At 38.5% G+C, this 24,308-nt stretch overlaps 1 protein-coding gene across 28 annotated transcripts in view; it reads right to left on the bottom strand.

The window, feature by feature from the left end:
* Positions 1-24,308, bottom strand: part of PARD3 (par-3 family cell polarity regulator) — a 725,699-nt gene that overhangs the window by 201,112 nt on the left and 500,279 nt on the right. For 26 of the 28 annotated variants that reach the window (XM_033209510.1, XM_033209519.1, XM_033209522.1 and 23 more), the window contains 2 exons: positions 22,575-22,802; positions 8,729-8,960 (listed from right to left, as the gene is read on the bottom strand). In XM_033209510.1, the coding sequence (XP_033065401.1) occupies positions 8,729-8,960; positions 22,575-22,802 (460 nt within the window). Of the gene's footprint in view, positions 1-3,892; positions 4,019-8,728; positions 8,961-22,574; positions 22,803-24,308 lie in introns of those variants that run through there. The other 2 variants (XM_033209526.1, XM_033209525.1) reach the window with 2 other exon arrangements.

The following is a 24,308-nucleotide window of genomic DNA, read 5'->3' as shown; positions in this document are numbered from 1 at the left end:
ACAGTGAGAGGGCTACTGCCTAAGCCCGGAAGAGAGCACACGGAGCTTGGACCACTGGAGCACAGTAGCAGCAGTGGGGGAGCTGAAAAGTAGGACTGCAGATGTGTACCAAAAACAGAGCTGATGAACTTCTGCTTTTATACATTCATAAACTACTTGTGGAGCATAAGGGAAAATCGGGTGTCAAGGATCACTCCAAAGCATTGGATCTAACCTATTGAGAAGACAGAATTGCCATTATCTAAGAAAGGGAAGGCTCACGGGAGCAGTTTGCGGGGAGGGGGAATCCAGCAGTGAGGTGCTTGTGAAGTTTCAAGTGTCTGGTTGATCTCCAAGTGAATGTGTTCAAGAAGACGGTTGAGACTACAAATGAAGAGTTCCAAGGAAATGTCCAGGCAGGAGAGGTGAACTTGAGAGTCATCTGCCTATAGGCTGTATTTAGATCACAAAGGCTCTGTTCCCTGAGAATATCAAAACTCTGTGTTACCAAAAGGAGAAAAAAAAAAGGATTTTGGACTGCTGAGCCCTGGGGCACAACGAGACCTGGAGGACAGAGCATGGCACAGAATTAGCAAAGGAGACAAGACAGGGTAGGCCGGGGAGGAGGAGGAAAAGCTGGTAAAGGTGATCTCAAAGGACAGCCAAGATCAACATGCTGGGTACTGCTGGCGGACCACGATGAGGGATGAAAATGGACCCGGACTTCCCAAGGAAGAGGGAACTGGTGACCTGGATGAGAACAGGATTTGTTGAGCAGAAGGGGTGAAGGATTCATTTAAGCAAGTTCAAGAGAGAATGGGAAAAATGAGACAGCAAATATATCAAGGGGTCTGCTGTGATGGGCACAAGAGGACATGAGATCATAGTTGGAGAGTAGGGCTATAGGGCTAAGAGATAATTTTCTCTACGATGGAGGGGGTGACAGCATGGTGCAAAACAATGTGAATGATCCTGTAAAGAGAAGAGCAATGCCAGGGGTAGTGGCTCATGCCTCCTCTCAGCATGCTGGGAGGCAGAGGCCAGAGGATTGCTTGAGGCCAAAAGTTTGAGACCAACCTGGTCAAGAAAGTGAGATCCCACCTCTATATAAAATGTAAAAAGTAGTAGGCACAGTGGTGTATGCCTGTAGTCCCAGCTACTGGGAAGGCTGAGGTGGGAGCATCACTTGAGCCCAGCAGTTCAAGGTGCAGTGAGGCATGATTGCACTACTGTACTGCTGCTGGGCAATAGAGCAAGACCTTGTCTCAAAAAAAAAAAAGGCAGTAACAGAGGGATCAGATCGATTTAGAAGAGAAGAAAGAATTAAAAATTGTTGGGGCAATGTCCTGCAAGAGGCAAGAGAGGACCAGAATGGTTTTTTGGGAGCTTGGCCTTGGCTTACACAGCATGGGATGGAGGTGGAGGCAGAGGTTCAACCATCCCCCGCCATAAAAAAAGAGCAGTCATGGATGATGCAGAAAGGATTAAGAACTGCCTGCCTCAGAGGACCACAATGGTTTGGCCCTTGGCTTAAAGCATGAGATGCAAGTGGGCAAAAGGGTCAACCATCAAAAAAAAAAAAAAAAAAAATTGCAAGCAGAAAGGTTAATAGGAGACCTGGTTATTTCACTATGATCCAAAATTTAATCTGATTTTAGTCTTTTGCTTCTAAATTGGCTATTATTAAACAAAGGTCAGAAGAAAACCATTCGACACTCAATTAGGAAAGAGGTCCCCCAGTGAATTCTTTAAAAGATTGTCAGGATAAAACAATTACCTTTATACACTAATTTGTGGCTTGATAAAAATACATTTAGGAATAACATGTACTTGATCTATTATATTTGATGTAAACAATATGGAGACTTAATGGTAACAAGCATTCAGAAGGAATATTTCCAACATATGTTGTGAATGTCATTAGCTGAGCTTGTCTTCTAAGTGCATTTTTCAATGGTGTGATAGTATTTATTTACCCTATGTTATTAGAAAGTGAATAGTCAGTAGCCTTCAATTTTCACATCAATTGCAGAAAAAAGATTCTATTTTCCACACAGCCTGGAATTGAAATTGACTTGGCATCTCAGAACTGTCAAGAATTTCTTTTGTGAAAAGGTTTGCTTTACAGAGACTATAAAGTAGGTGTCATCCTTGACACTTGCATTCTATATTCACGCCACAGGTCTATGGAAAAGAAACGTTAAAGAACGTCAGAAAAGGTCTGAGAGAGGCCCGGCCGTCATGCTTTGTGCCTCCTCAGCTTCCTCTGCATTCAGCCTGGACACTATGGATGTCAGAGGTTCTCTATTTAAAACTGCTAACCAGGAAAAGAAGAATACTTGAAGAATATGATATCAACTACCTTAGAACTTGTCTTTGCTAGCAGGTCAGTTGGACATTTATTTTCCTGTGTTAAAAATGGGAACCTCTGTTTCAATTCAAATTAACAGAAGCATACATTAAATCCTTAGGATTTACAAATTCAGAACTCATTCCAAGGAAACCTCTCAGCATGTATAATTACAAACCACAGCTGTTCTTTGTCCAGGTGACAAACAAGAAAGCAAATAAAATTACGTAAAATCTCAGCGTGTTTCACTCGGAGAAGCATTGTTTTCCATGTACGTACTTTAACTGCATTCCTTAAATCATCAGCAGATTGCACAGGATGCCACTTGATGCACCAGTGTGAAACTGGTTACATTAATTCCCATGGCAATTAGGGCCCAAGTCATCAAAAACTAGCATGACCAAATAAACCCTCTTCTGTGTGTCTCCTTCCTCGAACTGAGGGCTTTCACTTGGGCAGGGGTGAGGGTAGAACTGCAAACTGCTTTCACGTCAGAGCACAGGTCAAGCCTTCTCACAGGCACTCAACCCAATCCACAATACCCTTTATCAGATGGTTTTCAAGACTTCAGTTATTTACTTTTATTTTTTATTTTCAAATTTTTGTTAATAGAGACGAGGGCTTACTGTGTGGCCCAGGCTTGTCTAAAACTCCTGTGCCTGGAATTACAGGTGTCAGCCAATGCACCCAACCCATGTTTATTTTCAGTAAGAATGCAATACTAACATTTTCAGGAAAAAGAGCTAACTAAATAAACAGTCTCTGTCTCAAATTCTGGGAAGCCATGAATACTGAAACTGTGAATTAAGGTTTCTTACAAGAGAGAAGGCTTCAATCCAAAGTAAGGACCATTGGAGATCCACCTGCACTAGCATTGGATCTGTGATGTAAACAGTTGGTCGGGCAGAGTCTTTGCAGAAACATTTATGAAAGAGCGTGTGCTCGCTCGACACGTGGCCTCAGCAAACCTTGGGATTACTATGTGCCAAAGTAGCTCTGCTTTTTTCACACAGGAAGAACTTGCTGGTTCAGCCATCTAAGCACAGAAATTTATTTTCCTAGGCCACCAGCCCTGCAACCGTCCATTTTTGGTCTAAACTCTAACCCACAAGGGGACTGAAACCTTTGCCAAAACTGGTCCATCTGGTCATGAATCTATCTGTTGCATCTCATCCCTGATGGGTGACTGTACCGGCCCACAGACCTCTTTGCCTCTGCCCTGCATCACCTGTGACATCTGCCTGTGTCCCAAGTCATTGGTGGTTACACAACACAACCAAATGGGTGGTGGCCCTTAGCAGAATCTTGAAAACTCTGATTCTAACATCCAATGGGTGTGTGCTGATGATTTCTGAATACGCCAGCAGTGAGAGGACTATGGTTTTCCACTATGAAAAGGGGCCAATAAAGAAAGGAAAGAGAAACAAACATATCTCTGCCTTTTCAAGCAGTAATTTAAACCCCAAGCTTGAAATCAAGATCAAAAAGTTCCAAATGGATTAATAAGGAAATTACTAAACCATCAAACTGCTGATGTCGTAAACAAAATTCGTCAACAGCCACTAAGAATTCATTAAAAGTAAATTTATTGTTTGTTTTAAAAAAAAACAACTGTGCAATATGTGCTGCTCAAGACATGTTTTGAATCGCTTTGTTGTTCATCTCTTCTCGGGCTTCAGTTTGGCAAGGCTAAATGAGAGACATGGTACAGACACACAGTTAGTACAGGTGAGGAAAGCAACAAGAATCTGTGTTCTTTTCTCAAATGCCTAGGATGTATAATCCAAACTACAACATGCAGTTTTAAAACCTCATCATGTTCATTGTGTTCTGAAAATGATCATATTCTAAAAAGGAAAAGAGAGCAATATATCTGATTTCAACCAAACAAGGTTACAAACTAAATTATCTATTTCCTCTTCAAAACTGAATAAAACAATGCTTCGGGGACTCAGGTAATCATTTTAAATGTAATTGGAGGATTCAATTTTAATGGTAATATTGCAACATTACTTTTGCTTTAGCTTTCTGCAGTGATAGGTTCTCAGCTATCACATATGGACAACAGCTAGAAATAAATCTGAGACATGTACAATAAGGTCGCGTCTAAGAACCTTCAATTTTAGAGTACATACAATTTTATGATATTCACACGATCACAGTTCCAATTTTGCAGCAAAGCAATATCAAATTACACTTACTCTAGGGCTCACAAAAAGAGAGCACATGATTTTAATTTCTTAATATCTGAAAATACAATATTTTAGTATCTTGCTGGTTATTTCAATTTGGAGATTAAAAGCTAAGGCAAAACCATGTTGCTTAAGAAGGCTGCTTTCCTTTAAAAACGAATACATTTAAAACATTAAAAAACATATCTCCCTTCTCCTAAAGTACATACTCAATTTCCCCTTTCATGACAATTTCATATAATTGAAGAATTCTCAGAAATATCCTCCAGCATTAAATTTGAATAGCTGAGCATCTGAGAATCAAACATACACAGACTCAAACTTTGTGCTCCCCACTCTGCTCTGCACTCTGCACACAGAATGATTACATTTACAAGTCATGTTTACCTGTTTTGTAAGCACACTCAGGTTTCTCAGATACAAAGCCATTTTAATTAAGGTGACAGACGCTCCTTGTGTGCAAAAGATGTAGTATGTACGAGGAGAAATTAATACAGGAAAAACTTTGCATTTGTTATATGATTCCTTATAGATTTAAATTTCTGATTTAAGACTTGCATTAAGGCGGCATTTGTAGTTCATATACTCCATAATTTATAAACAGAAGAGTGATTCATATGACTCACAACATTCTTTCCTAGAGCTGTTTATCAATAATTAAAGCATCTTTGTGACTACCATTCAATGTATGAAACAGAAAACCATGCTATCTATATATGCCAATGACTAAAAATTATCTACTCATTTCCTCTGGTACAGTATTTAAAACAAGGTCTATCTATTTGACCCTCACCATATTTAACCAAGCATCACAGACAACCTGCTGGGGTAGGAATAGTGTATGAGTGGGGGTTGCGGGGAGGCAACAGGATGATGAGGGTAGGACAGGATGGTAGAGGGAGAAGAGCCTGTGAGCTTGTTTTTAAAGGAAAATGTATTACTTCCTCAAGCAGACTAAAGAGAATAAGCTCATAGGCTGCTGTATTTACCTACAAATCTAGACTCCCAATACCGAATGTCCCTTAGCCTTTTGTTTTCTGAACTACAAGATAGAAAGAAAAGCATCACAGATGCACCCCTGCTTTATACTTCAGACCTGCATGATCCTCCATATGTGAACCCTCTTGCAAACCATACTAAGAAATATATACATGCACATGCATGTTCTGATTAAGCTGTTTAAAACCAGCACTGCTAAGGAAATCCTAGTTTCCTTAAAAGCACAGAGAAAGGAATAGACCAATTTTTAAATCTTACTGTAGTCCCCTATGTTGTTAGGAGAGAGAGAAAAAAAGAAGGAAACGTAAAATAATCAACCTGAAAGTATATTCACCTCAAACAATCAGATCCAGTAGGTATGGAAGGAAGGTAGTTTAAGAGAATGTTTCAAAAAATCTAACAGTGCTTTAAGAGTCTTCTCAAAGACTAATGACTACCATCATCGTGTGAAGGAAGGATCAAGAGCCAACATTCAGTAACAAAAAAGCTATTTCCTGTTTAATACATTATTCTGAACTCATATTCAAGGGGCAATATGTGGCAACCCACTGGGAAAGGGCTGGTGCAGCGGTTTGCAATCTGATAGAACCCAGCCATGCCCGGGGGCACTAGACAAGATGCTGCCACTCTGGTCAAAGGTATTTACATTCACTGTGGGGTACTGTGTTGCTCTGCTGGGAGAAGAGCTCTCTTTTGTGGAATTCCATAGACTTCGTGGTGTAAACACTGTACCATGGCAAATTTTCAGCTATCAGCATGATGTCACTAAACACAGGGCTGGGAAAGCTGCACAGTCATCATTATATAGTATTAGCCCCATGTCCATGCCATAAATGCAAATAATGTCAAAAGTAGAGATCATAGTATAGCAAAAATAATTAGGAAGTCATGTATTTTGAGTATTAATTACCTTTGCTTTTTAGATAATGTATTTAATTTTTAATAATTTAGGCTATGTTTGACAACCAGCTTGCAAAGTTTCTAAAAATTGATCAATTGGCTCTTGCCAGCCAAAGCGGGCCTGACTCCAATATACCACTGATACCACATACCTAAAAAAGTATGAATGTCTGTTATTTTCTTACTAGTCATTCTTAAACACTGGGAGACTACCAGCCTAAATTTTAGCGGGGGGGGGGGAACCTTCAGCCCCTGCACCTGCATATAGAATTTTATTTTCAAGAATATGCACAGTCAACTTCTTTATCATAAAGCTGGCTTTCATTATAGGTTATGGGTACAGGCTATAGATACTGATCTAGAGAAAGCATCACGTAATGCTTGACAGGACTTCTAGAAGAAAGAGAGTTGTGTGGTGGTGTTCTTCAAGGTCTCTTAGAAACAGGACACATTTCTCCCACACTCTGCTCCTCTGGCCCCAGATAGAGAGCTCTACCACAGGCCTTTCTTCTGGAGTTGCAAGCTCCAGAAAAAGATCACTTATAATTAAAGTAATTCTAAGATACTAGAAGTATATTTTTTTAATTCCATAACCAGAACAGAGCACTTTATCAGATAAATGTTGGCCAATGAATGAAAACTAACAAGCCGTTAGCTTTCAGTAAGACATCAGGAGAGCCCCTGGAAGTGAGAATGTGCCACAAGTCTCAGGGGAAGGTTTCTCCCATCTCTAATCCTATAATTTGAAGAATACAGTAGTACAAATTCCTTCCATGTTAATTGATGGGCAGCAGCCTTATTTCTGTGCACTGTGGAGGTGCCAGTTTATGAGCTGTCAGTCTGCACATACGGAACAAAAAGGCCCTTGGCTAACACAGAAACTGAAATAAAGTGGCAGTTAGAGCAATTTCTTCCTGTATGATTCTTGGACACAGAGTATAATGAAGAAACATGATCTGACTGAAAAAGGATTCGGGGGGAGCCCTATATAAACTAGAAAAACTCTAATGAAAAACTATGAAAATCTCACAGTTCTGAAGCACTGAGAGACAAAAATCTAATCATATTGAAATAAAATACTGCTCATAGACTAGGCTTTGTGTTAATGTAAGTCTAGAGTTAAATCTCCTTCTTCTATGCACTTAATCAGACATCTACAGAACACATCTGTTGAGCTATGTAGCCTTCAGGCTGGGCCATGGTTCCTCGACTTTCCAGGTCTGACTATCTATAACTCCCAGAGTTATGGAGGTCAATTTCAGGACTGTAAATCAACACATTCTATGAAAATGAAAACTGTTGTTCGCATTTTGCAATTTTAAAGTAAGTTTTTTAAAAGGAGGGGATCCATAATGCAGGATAACTACTTTTGGAAAAGTCAAATGGCTGTGCTGTATGTTTTCAATTTTAAACCACTACCTTGATATGTTTAGGGGTTTGATTTATGGAACAATCAAGCAATCTTTATATTTAACATTAAATGCCCGAATATTATAAATTATCTTAGATGAACGTTTATGGGAGAGTTGCAGTGCAACTTCTGAACAACTTGTCAATTTTATTGTATGGCAATGATTTGTAAAAAATGATATGCTAAGCAATCCTAGAGTATAATTTAGGGGCACAAAAACAACTGTCAAGAAACAGCCAGAGACCACATTTAATGAAATCTTTACAGACTGAAGTAATAAGTATTAAATTAATCAACACAGCTTAATTGAAGCTCTATTTGTAACATTTTTTATTAGACTTGTTATTAATGAACCTTTAAATGCTACCACTAACTTTAGTTCTATGTTTAAATTTAAATAATGAACCATTGTTCACACACAAAAAAGAACAAACATGCTTTAATAGCCCTTTGTCTCAATGGGGCTTTCACTCTTACACATAACTAAGATACAGACATGTCCCTCCTACCTCTCAACAATTATTTACATGGTTTGGCAAGATATAATCATTTAGGCTGCTAAAATAGTCTGAAAATACCTAACATGAAATCCATAACAAAGTAAAAATGAGGTAGGAAAAGATTATACAAGAATTTTGGTTGATCTCAAAGATAATGTTTTCAAATCTGTGTTTTTCAGTGCTTTTAATTTTTTTTTTTTTTTTTTAGAGATTGGAATGATCTGTTGTCCAGGCTGGATCTGGAATCCTGGGCTCAAGCATTCCTGCCAGCTCAGCCTCCTAAGTAGCTGGGATTACAGGTGTGCACTGCTGTGTCCAGTTTTTAGTACTTTTTGCTAAGTTCACACTCCTGTACGTTTAAGGAGATTTGGGATTGGGATTCTGGGTAAAGACTTACCTGAACATGTCTCCCAAGCCCTTCAGCATTCCCTTCTTGGCTTTCATTTTATCTTTCTCCTTATCTCTGTCTTTCTTCTTTTCTTTTCCAGTTTTATCCTTTTTTCTATCAGTCTTATCACCTTTCTCTTGGTTTCCATTCATTTGTCTCTCCAGAGAGTGGGAAGGCTGATCACTGGCTGTGGATACAGACTCTCTCCCTGATCTTGAACTTTCTTCTGTGTCTTCTTCCACTTGGAAGGAAAGAAAAAAAAATAGGGACACAGTGAACCAATGCACCAAAAATAATAAAGCTAAAATATATTCAAGGACTTTACTTTCCCATACTTTTACTGCAGTATGGCCCTGCCAGCAACATGGATTGCAATGTTGTTTAACTTTGAGTAGAATTAAAATGGAATATGTGATGTGGATGCCTCCTATGTGAAGATCATGTGCCAAGTCAGTAGTAGCAGAGAGGCAGCTTCCTGGTGGGATACTGATGCACCCACAGAAACACCCTCTAAGAATCAGACTGTACACTCCTGGGGGGCCCAGCAAGACCTTGTTATACAGAGCAGACATCTAAGGGTCCCATGTACTATATCTGCAAGATGAAAAGAAAGAAAACAAGCAGCCCTTCCCAAAGTGCTTCCTTTCTTCTTGGGTAAGAATAATGCAGATATACTCTGGCCCCTCATTAATTTGCTGGACTACACCATTCAATGTCAGCACAAGGACTTCTTTCCTCAGGCTCTCAACATATCCTGCTGACACAGAGGAGCAGATTATTTTGGCTTATATCTACAACAGAACAGATCTGCACAGACTCTGTAACTTTTCTTTGCATAAGGCCAACATCAGAAGTAAATGCTACCATATATTCTAATCCTAAACAATCTTGCATACCTATCTGCCATGATGCATCTGCCTGAACAGAGGTAGAGGGAGCCATGAAAATGAGTAAATCAATAAGCTCACTTCTCTGGACTTTGCAGATAAAAGATCTACTTAGTGATAACAACATTCCATTCCTTGATCCAACACTTCGTAAGCACATGGTCCAAGGGCACTTCAATACCCCAAACTTTTTGCAGTTGAAAGAATGACAAGTAACTGAAGTAGGTCTCCACCTACCAAAAGAGCTTTAAACATTTCTCCATTAAGTAAGGAGCAGAAAGGCACATATGAACAGCCACTCTCAGAATCTTCTTTCGGGACTGGTCAGCTAAGGTTCTCCTCCAAATACAGTGAGAATTATAGGGGCCATAAGGTTAATTACTCCGTTAATTCTGAAGTCATTTTTCTTTTTCCAGCATCAACAAAGAAAGTATAGATCAGTATTTCTGAGTTTCTTGTAACAAAGAGCCAAAGAGAATGGTTTGGCCTCTTCCCAAACTTTTGCAAAGAACTGACCTCCAAATCAGGTTAATATATCCTCAGTAAAATTCAGTCCTTCCTCTTCACCAGCAAGGAGCACTTTCATTAGCAATACACAATTATCATGGGTTTAATAAGACCAGCTAAAAGGATCCCAATATCTTAGATTTCTGCTATTAAACCCTCACAAATCTGAAAAGAGACTATCAAATTATGGTACAGCTATGCCCAAGTAACACAGTTGTGTTTTTTGTTGTTGTTGTTGTTGTTAAAAAGCCAGCTATTTGTCATAATGCAAAAAACAAAGCTCCGAATTTTTTTATATTTATTTTTTATTTTTTTTTGAGACAGAGTCTCGCTCTGTCATCCAGGCTGGAGTGCAACGATGTGATCTCAACTCACTGCAACCTCCCCTCCTAGGTTCAAGCCATTCTCTGACCTCAGCCTCCCGAGTAGCTGGGATTACAGGTGCCCACTACCATGCCCAGCTAATTTTTTGTATTTTTAGTAGTTTTGTATTTTTAGTAGTAGAATTTCATTATGTTGGCCAGGCTGGTCTTGAACTCCTGACCTCGTGATCTGCCCACCTCGGCCTCCCAAAGTGCTGGGATTACAGGAGTGAGCCACTGCACCCAGACTTTTTATTTTTTTTTCTTGAGACGGAGTTTCACTCTGTCACCAGGCTGGAGTGCAGTGGCATGATCCTGGCTCACTGCAATCTCCACCTCTCCAGTTCAAGTGATTCGCCTGTCTCAGCCTCCCAAGTAGCTGGGACTACAGGCACACACCACCACACCCAGCTAATTTTTGTATTTTTAGTAGAGATGGGATTTTGCCATGTTGGCCAGGATGGTCTTGATTTCTTGACCTAATGATCCACCAGCCTCGGCCTCCTAAAGTGCTGGGATTACAGGTGTGAGTCACTGCGCCCAGCCCAAGCATATAAATGACTTCAGAAAGGTTAGCCTTCCTCTGTACTGTGAGTTATCTCATTGTAAGCCATTGTCTTCCTCCAAAGGACATGGAGGCTTTTAAGAAAATTTGTTCCTTTTCCTCTATTAAGATATAAATCGTAATTGTGCAGGTTTATTAGAAGAAGCCAGTTACAACTAGAAGGACATAGTGAAAATCCATAATCTTGCAAATAATACTGAGTTCAGGCTATAATTTTTTGTGGTGTACACAGAGCAGGGAAAGAATATCCTGGCAACTGGCCCATGGGCTTGCTAATTATGTGTAGCCTTTTCAAATGAGAGCTCCCCCAAAGACTGTAAATATAGTTCAAGCAGGGTTGTATGTTGCTTAACGTCCTTGAACTTGGCTGTGTTCTATCTACTTGTGAACCACTACTTCAACTCTTTGAGATATGGGTGTGGCCACAAATGTGAGATAATTGACCAAATAATTACCGAACGATTTCCAAAAGTTCTCTGGAGCTATGAAAACCTAGGTACATTTGTACACTCAAGCTAGATAAATGGATGCTAGTGAATTTTGTATAATTCCTGTATGGAAACCTCCTTTCACCTATACTTCCAAAGCCCTTTCTTTGTACAATCTTTTATTATTGCACTTCTCCTATGATATCACGTACATGTCTCCCTCCCATTCTCTAAGCTCTTCAAATGAAGACTGTGGGGCAAACAGCAGCTGCTCATAAATGGCTGTGTAAATGAAAGACTTTTGGTAAAAACTGACTTGTGACTTTATCCTGACCAAACTTTATTTAATTGCCAGGTATCACCATTCCTCTAGCTTTAGAAAAATGACTACTATTCTCTCATCAAGCCTGACAAGACTAGCCACAATCTGACTACAGTAACACGAGGTAGGAATGCTCATAGTATTTGGTTTAGCTCTAATTGGTTTCTGGTATATTTTCATGTTATTATTGTTAGTGCTATATGCATCATTTAAGAGATTTTGCGACCCTCTACAATGTCTGAAACTATAAACAGAAAAATGAGCTCAATAAATGTAAATGATTCAGTCTTCCACAGCAACCATTATCATAAATCATGAATGGAACGATCAGTAGTGATTCTGTTAGTTTTCTGCCTAATAGTTTTGGCAGAAGTTCAAGGGGCATATGTCGGCTCTTGGCTTGGGAACAGAATAATGGTAGTGCCTTCACAACTCACTATATGCTGAAGTCATGTTTGTTGCCAATTCTTTTCATATTCAAAATAATTTTCTGGTGTATGTAACGCAACTTATTTTCTAAAGTATGTTAAATATAGTATGAAATAATTTATTAGCTTCAGGTTTTGTAACCTCATTTTATAAAATTAAAACTCCTACCTCTGTTTCCTGGCCCAAGCCAGTGGACTCTTTAACATGATACTTGCACATTGGAGGATTCTTTATACTTGTTCTGAACATTCTAGTTTAGATAATATATTATCACAGAAACTCTTCTGGGGGTGTACTGATTTAACTAATCCCTTTGAATGCCAACTAATTAAAAATATTTAGCAATATGTAGCTTCATATGTATAAACATAAGATGTTCTTTTAAAGTACTGAATTATATATACTTCAAATTCTGAAATTATTTGATAGAGAAAAATCTTTACCCTGTTCCTATGCAGAAATATTGTAGTTTTAAAAGCTCAAATAAATTGGTTACACATGCTTAATTTTTGAAAAAAATATACATATTCAAAGTCCCTGATGTACTAGTCAGATTTTAGGTTTTAAAATAAATCTGTACATTTAATACTAGCTTTATAATAAGTTACATAAAATGTCTTTATTCCCTTAAACTAAGAAAACATATGCATATAAACAATTTTTCAAGTAAGAAAAGTACTAGTAATATATCAGCAATAAATGGCTTGATCTATTGTGTTCAGACAGCAAATTACGAGGTAAGAACTAATCAAATCTACATTTAGATAATGTGCTATTTTAAGTGCTATATACATTTCTTGATTTTTTCTCTTTAATTTTGCTCACTTTGACAGATTATTTGCTTTCCTTTTGCAGAGAGCCCGCACAAAGAGAGATGATTATCTCCTTCCAAACAAAGAGCACTTTCTATTTTTGACAACACTTCTGCCCGTCTGAACCTGCTCTATGTAGTAAACTATCAGCTACATTTCCATGTGGTCACCTATAAAGACGGGCACTTTCGAGTTTCCTTTTTTAAAGAAGGTAGAGCATGAAGCTGCTTATTTCTCTTTAATGTGGCACAGTCATTCTGCAATTAAGACATACCTAATTACCATGTTTTCAACAGATGCAAATGTAGCTCAATTAAAATTCTAGTCCATGCTACAAATTAAGTCACTCAACTCTGAAAGGTATCACGTTAGGACTGGATCACCAAGAAGTCTGGAAAAGATCGGGCATTTACACGTTAATGATGATGGAGAAAATGACTTTGGGTTTTCATTGAAGCACAAAGTTCTGCAGCTTCTGCCATAAATAATCTATTTCTATCTAAACTTTACAAACATTTTACTGTCAAGGTTGATTCAAAGCCTCAAGGTCATTAGAGTCTATTTTTTCCCCATTGAGAAGTGATGCTACTGTTGATACTGTAATGATTCCTGTTGGCTGCTTATCCCAAATCCATTTCTCCCTTTATTCTTCCTAATAGAACTGTGTCCAGAAATGCAACCTAGCTCCAAGGGGTGAATTCATTATTAAGTTTATGGATGCCATACCCCTGCAGATTTGCCAGTCCAAGGTTATCAGACCAAGAATGGCCCCATTGGACTCAGTGGACATATTCCATGCTTAGGGAGAGGGCTCATTCCCTCCTGTTGGACAGGAGTAAGACAGTAAAAGGCCTCTGAGTCCTAAAATTACCCTATGGATAGCTGAATTATGGAATTATTTGTGCATAGCTGACTCATGGATAGCGGAGCAGAAGGCGCAGAAAAATGTTGGGTCTTTGGAGAAATCTCCCTGAAGCTACCCAACTCTAGAACTCAAGTTATGCAGGAAAATGTATTTCCTTATTGTTTGAGTTGTTCTGAGTTGCACTTTCTATTACATACAGCTGAAAGCATCTTAAGAGGTATATCGCATAAAGCAAGTGTTAGAGCAGCTGTGGAATATCTATTGTGTTATTTGTCCTAAGTGTATAATTTAGCAATAAATATCATTTTAGGTAGCTTTGGCAATTTTACTGGATTTAAATAATTTGTTTAGATTTGCTACTAGATTAAAATGAATTGTTCAATAGGTACAAATAGAGATATACAAAATGAAAATAACCTAGTATTACTTTCTATTTAAAACTCAACAATACTCTCCTCTGAGGGAGAGGCCCCAGGAAGCATCATTAAGTACTCACTGAGCAATTAAATGAAGGACTGAATAAGCAGCCAACAATATGAAGAACTGCCCTTTGTTGCACCCAATTAACTATGAACTACCCTAGTATTAGGAATACTTAATAATAGGAACACAGATTCTTGAGCAATTTACAATTTATATTGAAAGATAAAGGATGAAATGTAAAAATTCTACACAGGACGACTCAGTCTTCACAAGCTATATTCTTAAAACAAAACTTTTAAGTTAAAATGAGACATTCAAAACAGAAAATTTCACTGGATTTGGTAAATCCACTGACCACTACCAATTTCTATTAGTGTTAGGTAAAAAGGTAACAAAACTAAATGAGGACTGGACTTCCAGTCACTGAAAACCGCTGCATAGGAATCAAGAATGTTGGGGACATAAATATTGTTTTTATTTCTTATTTTGGTGGAATACTTTGACTTTGGAAGAGAAAGAAAGATGTAGGAAATGAACAGCTAGTGATACACAGATGGTGTCGAATAACAGGATCTGCTGTTCTGGACTCTGACTTTTAACATTAGAATGATGAGCTCTTGGCAGCAGAAAAACTTAGCTTTTTCTGAAAACCAAAAAAAAAAAAAATAAATAAATAAAACCACACACACACACACAAAGCTGGCATGAAACAGGAAGACTTTAGAGCTTTTAGACTAATACATGGGATGAGAATAATAACTGATATGATGGAGACTGTGAGAAGGTAAAAAGCTATGAAGGAATCAGGTGACATTTATTAGTGACATTGTAGAGTGGTTTCAGCAACTGGGAGAAAGTTCAAATAGATGACTCCTCAGACACTCTACTCTAAAAATAGCTTTATTTCATTTTTAAAAAACCTTTCAATATATGTGGGTGAAAGAAGAAAAACAACAGAATCACTCTTTTAAAGAGTTATTACCAAAAACCTTTCTTCACTTTTACTTGACATTCTAAACTTCTCTTTAACCCACCCCCACCCCAAAGGAAGCAGGTAAAATGCTCCCGCAGATAATGGTAGAATGTCACCTCCATCATCCCTCCCTTCCCAAGACAATGCTGCAAAGCGGTCACAATGAGGGTCACACCCTCAATTTTCTGAACCTTTGCAAATTCGCTTTTAGTGTCCAATTGATTTTAACATTCAAATGATGGCCCACAGTGTTTTCTGTCCATGGGGACAATTTAAAATGAAGCCGAAGGCTTTTTAAAAACCAATTCTGACCAAAAGGGCTGGCTACACAATCGAAATGACAGCATTCCTAACCCTACATTTGGAATTGCCACTAAGAATTTTATTTTAATCAAGGAGTGAGCTTAACGTACGTAACATCTGTTTGAACAACATGCAAACTATTATTTATGGTCAAAGAAAGAGATTTCAGGCCACTACTCAGACTCTTTTAAGTGAAACACAAAAATTAACAGCATAAAAATGTTTAGAGATTATAAAATAGTGAATGGCTAGCAATGCTTTATTTTGCTTTTGTGTGTGTGAGCAATCAGAATGCCTGCTCCCCAAAAGCGAGTGTTCTTAACTACCATGAAACATAATCTATATTGAGTGATCCACAAAAATTTCCTGATGTTAAAAAAATACTTTATACTAAAAAGTCTCGGATGCACTGTGTAGATTCAGCTGGAGCTTGAGAAAAACGAGATTGTCGGGGAAAAGTTTCTTGAAGAAGGAAGATGACAGTATAATATACACACATTAGAGGGTTGGGGAGAAAGAAGATACACCTCATGAAGCGTGCACCGCATGGCAGGGACAACGGTAAGCACGGACACTTGAGGGGCTGTGAGAGTCAGAAGGTAACTGCAGAGCTCACTGGGCACATCTAGAGACAGGTGGCCCAGTTGGGAGACACTAATAATACCTTCTGATATTAAATAATGAGGGTCGGGCCCGGACTGGAAGTAAGGGTGAACATTAGATTACATGTGGACAGATTAAGAAAGCTTGGTAATGGAGTGGTGACACAGTGAGATGATGAATCCAAGTTTCTGAGCCTGGAAGTGCTAATGAGAGAAATCACATCATCACCATCCATCTTTGTGTGCGAGACACTAAGCCTGTAAACAGTTTCTTCCTTTGCTCTGGTACTGCCAAGCATCATCACTCACCTGGATTATTGTTCTACTATCACAGAAATGAGCTCCTTGACCTGACGTTGCTACTTATCATCCCATCCCGATAAGCCACCCTCTACCCCAGAGTCCCAACAATCATATTATTTTATTTGAAATGCTAGTAATTTTAAATAATCTGTGATCTGCTCTCTGTCCACATCTTTTTCTTTTTTTTTCTTTTTTTGAGATGGAGTTTTGCTTTGTTGCCCAAGCTGGAGTGTAGTGGCATAATCTTGGCTCACTGCAACCTCCACCTCCCAGGTTCAAGCAATTCTCATGCCTCAACCTCCAAAGTAGCTGGGATTACAGGCATGCACCACCACGCCTGGCTAATCTTTGTATTTTCAGTAGAGATGGGGTCTCACCATGTTGGCCAGGCTGCTCTCAAACTCCTGATCTCAAGTGATCCACCTGCCTCAACCTCCCAAAGTGCTGGCATGACAGGAACCTATATCTTAAACCTCACTCCTCACTATGCTCTCACCTGCCCCATACACACCAACCTAACAGAACTACTGCAGCCCAGAGACAGCTCCCCATTCCCTATGTTCCATATTTCTCCGTGCATCCAGTTGAAGACTCTCAAGCAGTAACACTCAACTCAGCCAATACCTCTCTTCTGGAAATCTCCTCCTCTACTTTCCTCTCCTCCCTAATTCCACATCAGCTGGGCACCCCTACACCACCCCCTCCCCAGGGTCACACTAACCTACACTCTACCATGGAACTGAACCACACTCCTTATCAAGTGCTCATTTATCCACTGGGTTGAATCATCCCCCAACCCCGAGCCCTTAGGAACTAACTGCCTAAATATCAGACTTTAGGTATATACTTCAACACTTTGCAGTAGTTTTAGCGCAATGGGCTTTCCTGTTTGGAAGTGTGTTTCATATTCTAGAAAAACCACAGGACTGAGAACTAGAAGACATGTATTCTAAGATTCAGTTCCTAAGTGTAATCTTAGTCAAATATATAAATACTATTTCCTCTTAAAAAATGGGGCCTGGTGCGGTGGCTCATGTCTGTAATGCTAGCACTTTGGGAGGCCAAGGTGGGCAGATCACGAGGTCAGGAGTTCAAGACTAGCCTGGCTAACATGGTGAAACCCTATCTTTACTAAAAATACAAAAATTAGCTGGACATGGTGGCACATTCCTATAATTCCAGTTATTCGGGAGGCTGAGGTAGAACTGCTTGAACCAGGACTTGGGAGTTGGAGGTTGCAATGAGCCAAGACTGTGCTACTGCATTCCAGCCTGGGCTACAGAGAGACTCTATTTAAAAAAAAAAAAAAAAAAAAAAGTTATAAATGAGGATTATATCATTCAAACACTTAACTTCAGATGTGAATATTCATTGCACTTTCTGCTAAGTTACATTTTATCTAGAAAAAGATATGTAAGGAATACTTTCGGTTATTTCACAACCATACACCCATACTACGATCAGAAACCTCCTAAAAATTAATCAAAGCTCCTTTTCTTAAACTGCAGGTTAAGTATATGTATTATTTTATTAGCATAAAATGATGTGATAGGTTATTCTTAGCATTTCAGAACAAGTATTTTTATAGATCAACATCCAATTATCCACCAAAACGGATTAACCAAATAGGAAATAGTTTACAAAGTACTCTGACTTTGAAATCTGATCCCAAATTCTTCCACAATAGATTTGCTGTAATCCACTTTCTTTTGCTTATGATAAAATTAGACTTAGTTTGCATTATTTTTGCTGAAATAGGTGGTGATGAAAGGTGGCTAGAAGTGAGTAGAATGCTGAGAGTAGAAAATATGAGATATCAAATGCAATATGTTATTTCATAGCTAATAATAACAAAATTCCCCTGGAAACTTTCGTATTAGTTGATTTAATAACGTAAATTCAATTCAGTTTCTTCAAATTTCATACTGAAAACCTAAATTACGTGTATTTTTTGGAGCAGTGCTTTTCTCCTATCTCCTAATAAGAGCTCTACAGGAAAGTATGCAAGCTACCATCTTCATGTTTGAAGATAATGCCTTCATGTTTGCAAGGCACAAAGTTTGTCACATTTAAAACTCTGAACTTGAATGTATCTTAAAATCAATAGGTACAATTAGTAGGAGATATTTAGTTTTGCTGTTTCACTTCCTCAACCTTATCAAAAGGCTGTTTCAAAACTGAGTGCAGGGCTTACAATTTCTGGCAACTTCTAATTATGAAAAAGTAGAATTAATGTATTTTTTAAAAGAAAACAAAGCAATCTTACTGCATGCATTTCCTTGGTAGCAATAGAAACTGATTTATCACGGGGAAAGTAGAAGTCACTTGCTGAGAGCCAGGCTGGGTATGTAATTTGCATAGAAGAGGGAGCAGATTGTCAATGCCCTGACCTGTCAAACACAGGTAGGGCCTCGGAGATAATGGGTCCCAGAATACAAAGCTCCATCTTGATCCAGACAGACGCACACAACATGGAGATGCCAGATGGATTAAATGAGAGACAAAAATGCTGGCTTCTGCCATCTCCACAGGAAGAACGCAAGTGCTGCAGAAGATGACAGTTACCAGATACCACATGGATCCCACCCCAGTCTCTTGGCCCCATTGCTGTGCCCATGCCATCATTTCCACACTGCTGAGAAGAGGCCAGCCTGTTCAGTGCCATGAATACAGTCACCGGGGAGAGGCTCGACCCAACTGACAAGAGCAATCAGCTGTGCCTATGCCTAAGTGTCTTACTTGTAAAGAGGAAAAGTGCCACATGATGGTAGAAACCAGAGCCTGCAGCATGGTCCTGCTGACCTCCATAACTAGCTTTTACACAATGGCTCAGTCTCTAGCCACACGTTTCCAGGGTGCACTGCATCCTCAGGAAATGTCTCATGTGACAAAAAGACCATCTGCCCAGACGATGGTCCTCTTTTCAGATCCAGGTTCAAGGGGGATGTGGCTTTTTAATTTCTACGGGCAGCTGTAACTGAGTCAGACCATCGGGACAAGAAAGAACCTACTTCCCCTGAGGCCCACTTAGCACAGACAATGGAGGATGTTGGACATGCAGCCAGGGGACACATAGCTAAGGGACAAGCCCAGAAAGGCAAAAATGCAGGAGCACAGCCACAGAGACAGCAGTCCAGAGACCTGGCTGTGCAAGTCCACAGGCCAGATCCTGAAAATGATGTGGTTAGGAAACCGAAGGAGGGCTCACTGAGCCAGCCTTCTTTCCAAAGCTGGAGGCAGAAAGTGCCTTTGCATCTTCAGTTTTACATAAGCTGATAGCCTAATGACCACCAGCAGTAACACCACATTTGATAGACAATTTTTTTAAAGAAAAAGAGCTTGCTGAGGTATTGAAGATCTAGTAGATACCTCACTCACCCACTCATCGATTTGGCAGACATTCATTGAATTCTATGATTTGCCAAGCTTTGTGTTTGGTAAAGCAAGATGAAAACAGACGGGGTGTTTTCCACGTGGGCCTCGCAGAAGTTGAGGGGGTTAGCGCGCCAGATGTAGGGCAGTGAGGGGGTACATAGAATCATGGAATGTTAAACTAGGAGGGACTCTGGGAACCATTTAAACCATCTAAGCCACAACTTTTACAACTTTTCCTAAATATGCAAAAACACTCTTTTTAAAAACTAAAATTTACGAAGGATCCCCATGTACAGAAATGATTAAAACAACTGTCAAGGTTGGTGGGGGGTGGGGGGGCAGGGGAAGGAGACGCTGGTGGCCTTTCCCACTCTCCAAATCCACTGAGGTACTGCTCCTGACCAGAGATCACAACACACCAATTGAAAGTCAATGATGTAGTCCAAATTTTCAGTTTTACAAATGAAGAAATTAACGCTTAAGCAGTTGAAGTTTGGACTAAAATCCCAAATTACTTAGAAGAATGTAGATAAGGATGCAAGTCACCTGAATTCCACTTCTGTGCTCATTCCACCCTATAAACACAATTTCAACGACCAAAATTGGAAAAGTTTAGAATTTACGATAGTTGCCTTTCATTTGCCATAGGAAAAGTTCATAAAACTGTTATGCAAAAAATAATAAAAACAGGACTTTTGAAAAATACGACATTTGGTGGTTGTAGGTGCAGTGTGTTTTAGGGCACCTGCCACACGTATATTTCCCAGGTCTTGTCCAGAACTTTATATTTGGTTTGCAAATTGTAATTTGTCTATCCATGTGTTTCATTTCACTTTTTTTCTCTAAAGGACAGATACATGAATGAACTTTAATATATGTTATTTCTCATTTTAAGAAAAATAAGTTTACATAGGAACAAAATCAGATGTCCACGTTGGTGGGACACTCTGAAGGCCATCTCTACAGAATTAAAAATATACCTTATATTCATATGTATTCTATCCCATTACATTTGATATGAGTGACATATTGTGAGAACAAACTGCATTTTTTAAGGAAAATTAAATAACATTTTAACCAGAACAAGAAAAAAGTTCAAAAGCATCACAAATTGTAGATACTTAAAAAATATATATCAAGGGGCCAAAGCATAGTAATTTTTGATTAAATATACACCCAAGATAGAGCAAGCGCTATAATTGTCAAGTAATATTGATTAGGATGGCAAGGAACCATTATTACAAAGGGAAAAAAATAGAGTCGAAAGCTCATATGACTCAGGATCTTGGAGACCAGGTTTGGCAGCAAAAATAGGAAATATGCTCTTCATCCTGCAAGAATGGGCTGCATATATTTGTAATCACTGGCTGATGACAGTGAAAAAACTGCCTGGATTTAGATGGAGAATCAGGCGGATGTGGAAAGAAGTGTAGTAATCCTCAAAGGTATGCTTTGCATATTATGTTATGACAGAAATATTCATCTTCTCAAACGCATTATATGTATAAGCAAAATGCGTACGTTTTTCCTTATTCTCAAAATGTGATCTTTGTTACTTAAAACTCTTCTTCCCACAAAAGTCTTTCTTAGCTATATGTGATAGAAGTGGTCCACTCAAATGTTGAATTGCAAGTAATTTACAATCCACACACATTATCTCTGGTCTCTGCTTTAGCTTTATTCTGTGGTCCCTCCAACTATTCTTACAATAGTTTGATGGGTGAGTCACATTTGAGGTTAAAACACTAAAGGGTAAATTAGTAGTTATGAACAATGTAAGATAATCAACAATTTTCACTATTAGGACTCCTAAGCCATTTTGCTTCTTAGTAAATATATCAGTAGAGTTTTTCCATTATTTTTTAATAGAATGGTTACTTTAATATAATAAATGTTTAATTCTCTGGAAGGATATATTTGTACCTATCTATAAATTTATTTTTTCTTCAATAAAGCATGGAAAACATTCATATTAACCTTTGACTTTTAATAATCTTGGTTTTAAATATTTTACAATTTCAAAATATACACACACAAATATAGCTTGCTAGTTATAGGAAAGCAAGAGTAATTCCTGAAAGCAAAACAAAAACGTGTTTTTAAGATCACAGATTATTACAGACATTCAATGGAGACATCCTATTAGGGATACTAACAAAGCAGTGGTTTTCAAACATTTTGATCTCAGGATGACTTTACACCCCCAAAAATTATTAAGCACTCTAAATAACCTTTTTGTATGTGGATTATATCTAGCAACATGTACTGAATTAAAACCAGGAAAGTTTGAAAATATTACTTTTTAAAAACAAGCAGCTTCGTGTTAACAAAAATTACATTTTTACCAAAAAATACATATATTCCAAAAGAAGTGAGAACAATGGCACTGTTAAATATTTTTGCAAAATTTTTAGTTTAATATTGGCCTATAAGACGGATTCTCATATCTGCTTCTGCATTCAATCTAATGCAGTATCACATGACATGTGGCCTCCAGAAAACCCCAATGTATACTTATAAAAGAATGTGAGTAAAGGGCAAATAATATCATCTTCTTATTATGAAACAAGAGATTATTAGACCTCAGAGATCTCAGAGATTCCCCTGAAGAGTCTTAGGAAACCCCCAGGGCTCCCTGGAGCTCACTTTAAGAAATAGAGTCATTTTAATTGTTATTCGTTCAGCCATTATAAACTTACAGGTCTCCATGCCTTCATCATCATCATCTACCATGGGTTTATCATAAGATTTGTCGATGGCAGCTCTGAAGCTCTCATTGCATCCCCTGCCTCTGATTATCCGCGGCCGTGGGCGATGGAAAGGAATATCCCCATTCAAAGTCACCTCGGCAACTGCGGTCTGCAGACTCTCTAATGAGCTTGACTTTTTCAGACCCAGGGAAGGACCCACATCTCTGCTGGGAGAACCTGGGAGGTTTACAAAAAAAAGTGTTAGTGTGAATTAGTGAAAGTTATGTACCTGAATATGCACTGTGGAAAACTTCAGGTACATAACAATTATTTACTCAATGATGAGTTCTGGAATGTGGATGGAAAAGACAAAGAATAAATGAAGCAATAGTTGCTAATTTTTATTTTCCCCAAATTTATATTAGACTTGGTCTATTTTCTCTCTTTGCATTAGGAAAACCTCTAAGTCATTACTTTTTAAAAAAATTTCAACAGGTGAAACTGTTGTCAAATCGTTTTCCTCCAGTAATAGAAATAATCTAAAAGAACCAGAATAACCTGAAAGCTCCTTTGAAAAGCAAGGGAAGATGAGAAGAAGGATAAGGTAAACAACCAAGAATAAGTTTTGCACTTAATTAAAACTTTTTTTTGGCAATTTAAAATTACTTAGAACAGAAGTTAGACATGGACATCAATGTGCTCTGTCAAGTCTCTTCCTTGCTGAAGTGCAGACTTACAACACTGAATAAGGAGTAAGACCACGGGGGCTGACATGTCACCAAAACAATTAGGGCAACCTGGCAGCAGGTAGAAACCCAACCCTGGGAAATATAGATATTCCATAGAAAGAGTAACACAAGCTTTGAACAGAAACAGAGTATGTAAGGGCTCTCTCCCAGAGGGAAATAAAAAAGGAGAGACTGGATATGAGTACTTCTAGCTCTAGGCCTGGGAATAATACGTTTGAAAAACAGGTGATGGAAAGAAGACAACTTAGCAATTAACAAGAACATTTCATGAGGATGACAGGGACAAATTCCGGGAATTAAAAATTTGGCTCTATTTCCTGAGGATCTAGGGCAGAAGGACCCGAAATAATACCAATAGTGCCAAGCTGTGGAAGGCAATCAAAACTGATTTCTTTAACCAGGTAAGACAGCCTCATCTATCACTGCCTGACCTGACACTCAAAGGTAGACTAATTTAGCTTCTGGATGACTGAAATGCCAGCTCTGCACCACCAATGGGCAATCCAGGTTATAGAACTGGTTATTCATGTATACTATTAAAAAGACAGGTGAAAAAAATAGAGGGTAGGAGAAACAAAATAGTTTATCTCTGCATGGGGTCATCAGCCCATATGTTGATCATGTTATTACCCAGAAGACAAACAGTTGTGACACAGGCTTTTCACAGCTCAGAAAATTAAATACATTTAAAATTACACTGAAAGACTCAAAACAAAAATTAACGTTTTAAGATTCATTGAGGTTAAATGAAGCTGTTTTAGGTAAGAATAGATATGTTTAAAATGTAGCACAAACAGGAAGGCAAACACATGATTCTAATGAAGAAATAGTAATCCACAAACTGTTGTGCTGCAAATAAAAAGATGTCATATTTAGCTTTCTCAATGCAGGTTTGTCTGTATTTCTTTATTTTGTGACAAAAGTTCATGAGATTTATTTCTTTCAATGAGATCAATCTTACTTTTTCTCTGGGTAGCACTACAATTTTTGACAA

This window comes from Trachypithecus francoisi, unplaced genomic scaffold (assembly GCF_009764315.1).
Source record: "Trachypithecus francoisi isolate TF-2019V2 unplaced genomic scaffold, Tfra_2.0 Lachesis_group9, whole genome shotgun sequence".
NCBI classification, from domain to species: Eukaryota; Metazoa; Chordata; class Mammalia; order Primates; family Cercopithecidae; genus Trachypithecus; species Trachypithecus francoisi.
This window is presented reverse-complemented; position numbering and strand designations above follow the sequence as displayed.